Below are 12,688 nucleotides of genomic sequence, written 5' to 3' on the forward strand. Positions count from 1 at the left end.
TCAAAAATAAACATTAAAAAAATAAAACCTTTTTCTTGGTTTTCCCAATTCGGTTCTGACCATCTCTGCTTTCTTTTTCTCCACCTGTATCTGCTCCTTGTGCGCAAACGTCCTCATGGTTTCGTCTGACACAGTTCCCTTCCTTCTCGCTGTCTTCCTGGATCACGTTCACCTCAGTGGTTTCTCGGGTTGCTCTCCCCTCTTCTTCACTCTAGTCCTACATCCCTCACTACTTCTGGAGATCAGCACCTGGATGTCGATTGACACGACAACTGCAGCATAGTTAGAAGCCCTCTATGACCTTCTCATTCTCCCGTCTTATGGGAATCAACCTGCCAGCCTCCCCGTTAACCCAATTTGCACCCCACAGACCTTCCCTGTCTTAATCACCAAACATAGTGCTCCCCACTTTTCCTAAAGCTTTGGCTCAAAAATCTTTAGCATATGAACTCATCCACTGAAACCCAAAGCTTTCTAATGTGGCTCTTCATGATTCATCCAGGCTGCTCTATCCCTCTAACCACACTAAGTTCCAGCAAAATCGTAGTCGGAAATGAAACACAGGTCCACCTGGTGAGCTGCAGTAGGGAAAACTTCAATCTAAACTTGTTCTTTGTGACTTAACACCTGCCCTCATCTCTGCCCCAACCACCGGGACCTTTGTGGAGACAACCACTGTTCCTCCAGGACTAATTGGCCAAATCTGGATTCCTTTTGTTTTGCTATGTTTCAAATATACACAAAAGCAGAGAAAAAAGAAAAACAGAGAAACAAGAAAAATGAACTCCATCATCATACTTCAAATATAATAAGCATCTTGCCAATCTTATTTCAACTACGCCAATCCCATTACTAAATATTTAAAAAAATTATATACCCATATAAGCAAAGTATCACTATAAACCATAAATGTGTATTATACCTGCCCCTTACCTCAGTAAATATTTTGTTTTTACAAATGTTAGCTATAAAGGGTGACCTCTATTTTTCACTCTGTATACATTTATATTGCTTGGATTTATCTATTTTTGATAATATTTACTACGTATGTAACTGAAAACCTTTCATAATAGGACACAGAGGAAAAAAATATATATCCTGTAGGTAAAACCAGAACAAGTATGTGTGGATATAAAAAAATTATACTGAATTACAGTTTTTAGCTGAGGGAGAATAAGCTGCTATGTTTCTGTTAAACAACTATTTAACAGAGGAGGTCTGTTTTATGGCTTTGCTACCCTAAGTGCCGATGACCCAGCAGTGGCATCCGGGGACTTGTCAGAAATGCAGAATCTTGGGGCCCCCTCCAGGTCCACTGAAGCAGAATCCATATTTTAACACCATGTCTGGGTGACTGGAATACACAAGAAGGTTGAGAAGTGCTGTTTATGACATGATCAGAGGATCTCCATGTGAAAACACTGACTTAGTTGGGCTTCTAGGTGTGCAACTAAATGATTTTCATTATTTTACTGTCATGGTGGATTTGAATCAAAGGCAGAGTTTCGTTGACATGTAACTAAGAAAAACTTGCTTTAGGAACCGATCTACCTTGTTTATTATCTTAGCTGTCAGAGAAAGATACCACATTGCCTTTAGAAGCTCAGCTGTGACCAACCACGTGTTTAAGAAATCTCTTGACAAGCCTAGAATGGGGCGGCGGTAGGGGAGAGGTACTACAAAGGTCGGAAAAGGTTTGGACTTTTTCCCCGTTGGTCTGTACAGTGAGTCCTACTACTTATTCATAAATGTGTATTATATATGTATTACATAAATACCCAAATAATCTGCCTATCAACAGAGTTTATGCAGTGACCAGTCCAACTGACAGGAAGGCATGCAGGTGACACATTCTTCCACCAGCAATAGTGATTTAGGCTGTACTCTAATGACAGCACATTAACAAATGGCTGGCCATGGCTGGCCCATCAGGGACAATATAGAGCCATCAATATGGGGCCATAGGATAGTTCAAGTGTGCCCTCTTGGACAAGGACTATTAGTCTCTCTCCTGTTCATTATCTAGTCCTAAGTGATGAGGGTCATAGTGCTAAGACTGTCAGTCTTAGCCCTACAGTAGTTAAGGTGGAGATGATACAGAAGTAATTGTTGACCCGCCCTTTCTTTCATATTCAATAAACGTTAGAGGAGTAGAAGGTGGGAAAGAAAGGAAAATTAGAGAAGTTTACAGATGAGTGGTCTAAAGATGAAGTCTTTTAAAGATTTATACACTAGGACTAAAATGTATAATTAGGACTAAAATGTCATATGTGCTCCCTTCAGATTTTTATGAATGGAGTCCTTCTCTTTCCAATATAAAAGTAACAGGCTCATAGAATGAAGATAGGGAAAACTCCCACATTTCCTAATTTCTCTGTGAATGTAAAGTGTGTTGCATATCAGCACAGTTACCTCCAATAGCAATGAGTCGGTCTCCTCGTTGAAGGTCTGCGAGTGCAGCAGGTGAGTTTGGGGCCACAGTCTCAATTATGACATGCCCAGCATACCCGTCAGTTGACTGGACAAGACGAAGCGTAAGTCCGACACTCTGTAAATTCCCCTTTATTAATTCAACCTTTGATAAAGAGAAAAAAATGAAAACAGTCAATAAGCTCACGGAAGGGGAGTGAGAAAACATTAACCCACACTTAACGATACCATCCAGAACTGCTACCTATGTTGTACTTAATCTTAATAAAAAATTGAGATCCCGTTGTGAATGTAACTCTAAATCTTGTGTTTTTAAAAATTTTTTTAAAGTAGGCTCCATACCCAGTGTGAGGCTCGAACTGATGACCCTGAGATCAAGAGTCATATGCTCCACCAACTGAGCCAGCCAGGCGCCTCTAAATCTTGTTGTGAAACATAATGGGAAATATCGTCTATGTCATTAGATATTTTTATGATGTATTGTTAAATTATCTTTGGGAGGGCAAAAGAAAAGAGTTTACATTTGTTTTATTAAGAGGTATCTTATTAATGAGATATCCTTTTCTAACTCATCAAGATCATTTTGTTTTCTAAACAAATGTCACCCAATTTATCAGTGTGTCCCAGATTCACATTATCTGTGAACTAAAAAGACAACACCACATGTTATCTATCCTCATTCAAATTACTGATTAAAAAAAAAAAAATTGAATGCCGCATCCTTTCAAGATGACAAGAATTCAATCTGTGTTTATTAAATAAATTACAAATCAGTCTAATTGTATTGTTATTTAGCCTGTGTTTCTCAGTTCTGGTCTTCAAGATATCTCATGAGGGTCTTTGCCAAATAACCTGCTGATATCCAAATATAACACTGTCTGTATTGCTTTAATAAATAAATTCCACTTAAAAGCTAGAAATTTAATTCTCCTACCTAATGGTGTTGGCCAATAAGAGAGACCTTACTGGAACTGTTTGGGTTTTTTGGTTTGTTTGTTTATTTTTGAGAGAGTGAGTGCAAGCAGGGGAGGGGCAGAGACAGAGGAGGATAGAGGATCCAGGGCAGGTTCTGTGCTAACAGCGGACAGCCCTCTGCGCGGCTTGAACTCCTGAAACTCATGAACCGTGAGATCCTGACCTGAGCCCAAGCTGGACACTTAACCAATTGAGCCACCCAGGTGTCCCTGGAAATTGTTTTTTAATATGGATGTTAACAGATTTTGCGGAGTTGCTTTTAGATTAAGGAGAATCTTTTTTTTTTTTTTAAATTTAAAAAAAAATTTTTTTTTTTCAACGTTTATTTATTTTTGGGACAGAGAGAGACAGAGCATGAACGGGGGAGGGGCAGAGAGAGAGGGAGACACAGAATCGGAAACAGGCTCCAGGCTCTGAGCCATCATCAGCACAGAGCCCGACGCGGGGCTCGAACTCCCGGACCGCGAGATCGTGACCTGGCTGAAGTCGGACGCTTAAGCGACTGCGCCACCCAGGCGCCCCAGATTAAGGAGAATCTTAATCACATTATCCTCAAGAACTGGGAAATGAAGTTTTTGATTATCTAAAGGTTTACAAACAAAAAACAACCCTTCCAAAAAATGTATGTATTAGAATCTCCAAAAAACATTTGTCCAACCAATTTTTGCCTTATGATATAATAAATGATTACCTTATAATGTTAATAGTGTTTTTTCACTTAAGCCCTTAAGAATGCATTCTTTCAAATCCACAAACATAAATATATTTTTAATATACAGAGTGCCGAAGCTAAAGCTTACAATGTAATTTTTTTTTCTAATATCAGAAAGTTAACAGTACCAAATGGGCAAGAAACTAAATTGTATGAGTCTGAGAACTGTAAATTTTAAAAACCATCACTTGGAATGTGTATTTTTTTTTTTTTTTTTTTGTGATTTACTCTTTGTTCTTAACATGGAACTTAAGGTTGATTTAAACAGCCGGAATCAACCAATATAATTTAACATATTAAGAAAACAAAGGAGAAAACCATATAAATAATTCAACAGGATTATTTATAAATAATAAAACAAACAAACAAACAAAAAAACCCAAAAAAAACCCCCCAACATCCACTCATGATAAAAGTCCTGAACTAGAAAAGGGAACCTTAAACCTGATTGTGGGTACCTACAAAAATCTGCAAGTAACATAATACTGAAGGTTTTCTACCTAAGATCAGGAACAAAGAAGGATTTCTGCTCGTATTATACCAGAGGATACAGGCAAGGTGATAACATAAGGAAAGGCATAAAGACTGGAAAGAAGAAAGAAATGGTCTTTATTTGCAGATAACATGATCTTATACATGAGTAATCCCAAGAAATCTACAAAACAACTATTAGAACTAATAAGTGAAATTAGGTCACAGACTACAATGTCAATATAGAAAAGACAAATGAGTGTCTATTAGTAACAAACAATTAGAAAATAAAAAAAAAATAGGCCAAATTTGTTTACAACAGCATAAAAAATATTTAGGGTTAAATTTAATGAAAGGTGTGCAGGACTTGTATACTAAAAACTATAAAACACTGCAAAGGAAAATTAAAGAAGACCAAAATAAATGGAGAAAGATACCACATTCACAAATTGGAAAACTCATTACTGTTAAGATGCCAATTCTTCCCAAATTTATCTACAGATTCAAATGGAAATCTCTACAGGCCTTTGGAAAGGCAAAGTCAAAGAGAGGTAAAGAACCTAAATCAACCAAACCCGTCCTTAAATAGAACAAGGATGCAGGTTGTACACTCTCTGATTTCAAGGCTTACTACATACAGCACACATGACATAAATAAATCTCAAAGATGTGGAGTGAAAGGAGTCAAACCCCAAAAAACCATATGCTCTTATGATTCAATTTGTATGAAATTCTAGGGAAGACAAAAGTATAGTGACAGAAAGCAGATTACTACTTGTCGGGGACTGGAGACTGCAGACTGAGGGCCTACAGTAGCACAAATAAAATTTTCAAGGTAATGGGGATATTCTACATCTTGATTAGGGTGGAGGTTATATGACTGCATACAATGACCAAAATTCACCAACTGTATACCTGGTGAATTTACTGCATTTAAAGTACACCTTAATAAAGCTATTAAAAATAAAGCAAAAATGAATAAAACCAATATACCATTTTTGTCTTAAGATACTTATATGTCTTTTTAAAGATATTATTAGATTACTGGTAATTCATTCGGATAGCCCTTAGTTTTCCAATTTAGTTAATTTAATAGGAACAACTTGGGATGAATATAGATGGTCCTAAAGTCAATCAGGAAGGAGAGCAACATTTAGATAGTTTTTCCATTTAACTTAGTCAATCAAATGAATACTGACTCTTAAGTACAGATAGCTGGAAATACTACATTCTAGATACAAGATTAAACCAGACATAAATGTAAGAAGCAAGAACAAAATGTGTCTGGAAAAAAAAAAACCACTTAAAAATGTAACTCGGGGCGCCTGGGTGGCTCAGTTGGTTAAGCGTCCAACTTCGGCTCAGGTCATGATGAGTTCGAGCCCTGAGTCAGGTTCTGTGCTGACAGCTCAGAGCCTGGAGCCTGCTTCAGATTCTGTGTCTCCCTCTCTCTCTCTGCCCCTTCCCCACTCATGGTCTCTCTCTCTCTCTCGCTCTCTCTCTCTCTCTCTCTCTCTCTCAAAAATAAACATTAAAAAAAAAAGTAACCCAAATTTTAGTTTTATGTACTGTTATATCAAAAAAGAATATGAATAAACTTTCAAGTTTTATCAAATACATGCATATGGTTAAAAAAAATCAAATACACAAAATAACTTCTACCAAAATGCAACAGTCCTCTCTTTCCAAGCCCCTCACTCCCACACCATAGCAACCACCTTCCAACTCTTTTAGTTGTTTAGGGATTACTTTTTGTTCTCTAGATAACACATCATTATTTCCTAATGTATCAAATTTTAGACAATCTGCTGACTTCTTCCTGTAACAGACAAGGATGCAGCCCCATATTCCTTTCCCCAAATTATAGTAGTGTTACATCATTTTTAGTTCTATGTAACCTCTTTATAATTTTAATCAGTATACGTCTATTTATTTCATCTTTCTGACACTAAGACTTCTATCTTTCTCCTCACCTCTCCTCTTTACACATTTTACCTTCTAAAACTCTACCATCAAAATTGAATAGCTATTATATTAATTTTCAAACTATAATGAAGCTATCAAGTTTGATTGTAAAAGCTAAAAATTAGTGGTATTTACAATTATTATAATATAAATATTGTTTATTGTAAAGCTGAGCATTATCCCATTTTCTGTCTTGTATAGACTTTTTACCTGGGGTTTTTTTTTTTCAACAACACAGCTTTCACTTTAAATGTAGAATTTATGTTAAGTATGGCTTCTATGATTAGCTCTTAAATTCATCTATCCATTTGTTTATAAATTATTTAATGCTCAGTTGAAGGGAAGTTTTTCTTTTTTTAAGTTTTTTAATGTTTATTTATTTTGAGAGAGAGAGGGAGAGGGAGAGAGAGAGAGAGAGAGGGAGGGAGGGAGGGAGGGAGAGGGGGAGGGAGAGGGAGAGGGAGAGAGAAGTCTGACAGTGGTTTAGTTTCTGGTTCCAATTTGTCTCTAAGGCAGAGCTGCTCTCCTGCTAAAATCTAAGCAGGGCTTAACCCACAAAACCACGAACAGTGGCCCTCACACCTGCCTATGGCACCCATGCAACACCACGGTATCCCCAGAACAAGTACCTCTTTTTTGCTTCAGCTAGTTGTAGTAGGCATCGGTTCCAAACCAGTTCTAGCTTCCCAGGCACTGTGTTAGAGACTATCATAGACAGTATCTCATTAAACTCAAAGTGCTGTATCTATTAACCTGGAAAGCTACAAATACATCATAAAAGTAGGAAATCGTGTTTTCTCTGTGGCTTAGCCTGTGTCAATCGGCCTGAATTTTGTTAAAACCAAAAAAGTAGATTTCATCTGGAGTAGAGATATTATTTCTCATATTTTCTGAATTATATACAAAAATAAGTGTATCAACTGTCAAGAACTGCTGATGCATACTAACCAAAGAGCAATTACATGAGCTGAATCACAAGTCAATACACACAAGATTGCAGAGAGCCTGCATTTAACTTTACCAATAATGTCAAGACACAGGTTAAAAAATGCTAGCTGTATGTGCATCTATCTTGTGGAGAGCAATTTAGTAAAAACACCAAGATAGCCTTTAAGAGCTCTCATACTCTGACATCCTTCTAGCCTTTCTTGGACCCAACTGGGATGCTGTATTTTCACCTGAGGGGAAAACAACATATTGATTTTTTAATCCCTTCCTAACATGCACATAATTTCATACAATAGCTAAGAAGAAGATATATTTTAATAACATATCAATACAGCTCGTTTACAAACTCTTCTCTCCTACACAAGCTTTCAACATTGAGCAAAAAAACCCCCCAAAAATAAAACAAAACCCCCCCCAAAAACAGAAGTACAAGAAAGGATCTCTAAGTGAAAGATCCTAATTTACTGTGACCAGGTATACTTTTGGGTATTCTTTCAGCAAATAAATTTCCGAAAAAGACACTGTAGGAACTATTTCCCAGCTTTTTTAGTAGAGTAGCAAGCGGGGCAGGGATGGGAGAAATGACACAACAATGTGCACACATATGGACACAACGCCAGTACGTAATGAAACTTCTGTCAGCAGGCTTTTAAATGCAAATGACCATTCTCAGTCTTCCTGGTCCATAATGTAACCAATACCTTTTCTATCAGAATTCTTCTCATATTACAATTTTAAAAGATGCTAATGGTCTTCACATTGGTGTATTCTGTAACTCCTCTTTGCAAGATGAAATGCAAGTAACATTTCCAGAAAAATCGATGTTGACCTAAAAAAAAACCACATTTAACAAAACCTATAGCAAAGCTACTGAGAAAGAAAGGTAATGGGAAGAAACATACCAACTGATTCACTTACTCATTCAAATGCTTAGGCACCTGGCCTAGATGTACAGCCCTGAACAACACAGATGAGCTTCCCTGGCTTCAAGGAAACAGAATAGGTAGGTATGAACAAATAATTACCATCATACATGTGTGATTTAACAGGAATCACTTAACTAACATTTAGAGAGCAAGGAAGGCATTCCTAAAAAATTTGACACTTGCAGGATTAGTAGTTTATCAGGCCGGGTCAGGACTGGAGGCAATGAATGTACCTAACAAGGAGAGCAGCGGGTCTGAAGGGAGGAGGTGCGAGCTGGCAAGCATGTTTGAAGAAACCAAAGTTTAGTATTCCAGTTCTTTGACAAGTTCAGTCTATGTAAAGAGGGAAGGAATCTTGGTTCATTCAACTAAAAGACCTTTCAAAAGAAAGAGGCATAGTATCAATTCAACCACCAATTTTATGCCCAAGATACTCAAAGTTAACAAACGGAAACTATGGTTTAAGGAGCATTTGGATGAACAATGTGACTGCAGTCTTGAATATGAATAATATTTAATCCACACTGATCCATTCAAACCCGTTAAAAAAACACCCAGTTTCACGAATACCAGCCCAAAGAGGAAGGTTTTTTCCTGTAAAAAAAAAAAAAAAAATCTAAAAAGTCAAATGTTTAAAAATGTTTCAAATTGCTTCAACGTTTATTTGCTGTAAAACAGACCATTCACAAAAAAAGTTTCATAAAGATCATATATTTGTAAACCATTCAGTAAGTGCTCTACCTTTTTATAGGTCACTGATGTAGATGATCCAAATCTCCAAAGCTCAAGTACTCTAAACGTAAAACCCAAGGCCATAAAATGGCCGACGGAGTCTGAAGGAGTCTGAAAATAGAATTCTCCCATGGATACATTTTATTTACCTAACCAAAATGTGAATGCGGAGAAAGATGCACTTCGTAAGTTGCTAAATGAAGACTGAGGCCCTAAAAAGAAAATCGTACAGTTCTTGCTTTTCTCAGAGAAATCTGCCGTGGAGGTGAGCAACTGGCGCCGTAACGGGTGGCTGTGAAAGACGATGCCTACGTATGATGGACAACGTGGTGAGAAGGGCAGAAACAGGTCTGAGGTGGGCAACACAAGTGTTAGCTGCAAGTCTCCAGGCTGGATCAGCCTCGCGGTGCTGCTCGCCCGGCTGCAGGGCCACGACCCGGCGGGAAAGCTCCGTGGACTACTTCCTCCCCACCTCTCCGGGCGGACTGAAACTTACTGCCCGTGTCTCCCTTCCTTCCCCTTCCCGTGCAGTGGGTAAGGTCCACCGAGGACCCAGGACCACAGGGTTTAACGACGAAGGGACACTCGACTCAGCACGGCTCCGTTCAGGTGGCCAGAGCAGAAGTGGCCCACTTCGGGCGGTGATGGTCTGAAACAACAGAAGAGCTTCCTACGGGAGCCTTCTTTTTTGAGAAGCATGGCGATGGGAGACAGCTAGGGGACAAAGGGCATCTGACTCTACAAGAGGAAGCCTTTGAAGAAGGAGCCGTCTACACAGTGCGGTTCCCATCATGAAACGCTCTTTGGAAGGGCATTTTCTACTCACTGCCGCACTCTACTGCTGCTGCGTTGATCTGCAGTGGTTTTGCTGCCCACATTTTTTAAAAATGGAAGACATACACTCTTTCGACTGTGAGTTTCCGCAGACTGGCTCAGGGCCTCCACAGCACAGCTTATGTGGGATACTCCACATTTCTGTCAACACCCCTACCCTGTCTTACTCTGTCTACACCTTTTCTGCACCAGGCCAGCTCTCTGGCTTCCCCCGCTTCCTCACAGGTTACGGAGATTTGACCTGCTTTCTCCTGCCACCGCGTACGGTTTGGCCTGGCTTCCTCATTCCTATTACCCCAGAAAGTGCACGATTCTTCTTGAAGGGCCCTCGTGTTCCCTCTTGGGTACACATCCTAAGCAGGGATAGAATTAGAATAACAAGTACAGAGATGCTAAAAACAATTAGCTTATACACTGAAGTTTTTGAAATTACATGCCTGAAAGTAGAATTATTTGTTTACGCCAACTGAATACCCTAGATATTCTGGGATTATCTAAATTTTAAAAATTGTCGTCAGAAACTCTTCTACTAATGCAGCAATAATTTCTGTCAGAAAGCCACTGGTGTTTACAAAATTTAAAGTCACCGTGTTTGAGACTATACTACAGATGCTTTGGTCAGAGTAGCCCCAACTCTCCATGCTAAGATTCTCAGAGGGTGACTAAAAATCCCCATTTTTGACGGGCCATTGTATAGATCACTTTTACGTGGCTTGCTCTGGAGCTTGGCAATTGAATTCTGCATTTCAGGGACCCAGACGGTTAGGATTATTGAAGATTTATCCCTAAACTCTGAATTACAATAGAAAGGTCAAGATTTTTAAAACCAGAACAACTTTTATATTAAGTCACTGAGCTGTTTGCGAGGGCAACTTCTGTACAACATGCTCAGCACAGAATGTGGCAGCATTGGGTTTGAACTTCGGCTCTAACGTTGACTAGTTCTGTGAGCTCAGACAACTGATTTAGCCTCGGTGGGTCTTAAGTGCATAAAGGGGATACCAGTATCTACCACACCGGTTGTGGTCAAAATTAAATGAAACTACAGGAATAAAGGACTAGCACAATCCAGGCACTTCCATGATCTCTCCTCAGGTGGAAGAGGAAGACTCTTTTCTGGAGCAAAACTGTAAGTGAGGCCCCTCAATCTTCAAAACAGAAAGCCAGCTTGGCCACCTCTCTGATAACCTGGTCTCTAAAGCAACGAGATGATAAATCAGGACGGCATCCTTTGGTCATCTCATCTAAAAGACAACAAAGATCTAGAAATACGCTGAAACAGTAAAGTCCATCATACAAATACAACTGACCAAAGAGATCTAAGGAACAAAAATGAAAAATGATCTTCTGCCTACGTTCAAAGGCTGTTAGGAAAGTAATAACATCCAAATGACTACCTTGCAAAACACTTAGGTTTCTTTTCTCTTTTAAATCTGACTGAAGTCTCCATTAATGAATGTTTTGATTCAAAACTAATTTAAATTTTATACAACCACTCCAGTAAAATAAAAACCTCTGAAAAGTCTGAGGTTATTATGGAAGCAACAGAATGGAACACTGTTGCCCTTTTAACTTTCTTTGCCAAATAGCTCTGATTCTGAATCACCAAGTCAACGCTCAGCTTCATAAGCTATCACTGTACTTCTGCAAGGGGGGTGGGGGGTGGGGGTGGAATTTACATCTTACTAAGGGACTATTAGAGTCTCAGAGACATTTTTTTTTTTTACCCTTTTATCTTGAAGTTTCAAACTTATGGTAAAGATGCAAAAATAGGACAAAGGGTTTCCATTTTATCCTGAATCCAGACTTCCCAACTGTTAACATTTTGCCACATTTGGTTCTCCCTCTCTCTGCATATTTTTTTTGAACCATCTGAAAGTAAGTTGCACACATAGTGCCTCCTTTACTCCCTACTCCCTAAATGTGTGTATTTCCTAATAAGCACATTTTATTGAAACCACAGCATGATTACCAAAGTCAGAAAATTAACATTGATAAAATACTATTATCTAATCTAAGGACTTTATTCTAGCTGGAATGCAATTTTTGAAATATGTGCCACTAGCCTTTTATTTTCGCAGTCTCTGACCAAAGAATTATTTAGATTAGGGTTCAGCAAACCCATATATTCTTCAATATATGAAATTTATTGTCAAATTGGTTTCCATACAACACCCAGTGCTCATCCCAAAAGGTGCCCTCCTCAATACCCATCACCCACCCCCTCCCTCCCACCCCCCATCAACCCTCAGTTTGTTCTCAGTTTTTAAGAGTCTCTTATGCTTTGGCTCTCTCCTACTCTAACCTCTTTTTTTTTTTTTTTCTTCCCCTCCCCCATGGGTTTCTGTTAAGTTTCTCAGGATCCACAGAAGAGTGAAAACATATGGTATCTGTCTTTCTCTGTATGGCTTATTTCACTTAGCATCACACTCTCCAGTTCTGTGGACTGTTTTTAAAGAGGTTTTACTGGAGGGGTGCTGGGTGGCTCAGTTGGTTAAGGGTCTAACTCTTGATCTCGGCTCAGGTCATGATCTCAGGGTTTGAGCTGGAGCCCCATGTTGGGCTCTGTGCTGATAGCATGGAGCCTACTCGGGATTCTGTCTCTCTCTCTCCCTGCCCCCTTCCGGCCTGCACTCTCTCTCTCTCAAAAATAAATAAACTTAAAAGAATGGGTGTGTGTGAATATACTTGCAGA

At 38.9% G+C, this 12,688-nt stretch overlaps 1 protein-coding gene across 1 annotated transcript in view; it reads right to left on the reverse strand.

Annotated features, from left to right (window-relative positions):
• Window positions 1-12,688, reverse strand: part of PDZD8 (PDZ domain containing 8) — a 72,423-nt gene that overhangs the window by 6,072 nt on the left and 53,663 nt on the right. Inside the window, exon 4 of the mRNA XM_004001358.6 lies at window positions 2,413-2,575. Coding sequence (XP_004001407.4) covers window positions 2,413-2,575 — 163 coding nt within the window. The remainder of the gene's footprint in view (window positions 1-2,412; window positions 2,576-12,688) is intronic.

The sequence above is a fragment of the Felis catus genome, chromosome D2 (genome assembly GCF_018350175.1).
Source record: "Felis catus isolate Fca126 chromosome D2, F.catus_Fca126_mat1.0, whole genome shotgun sequence".
NCBI lineage: Eukaryota > Metazoa > Chordata > Mammalia > Carnivora > Felidae > Felis > Felis catus.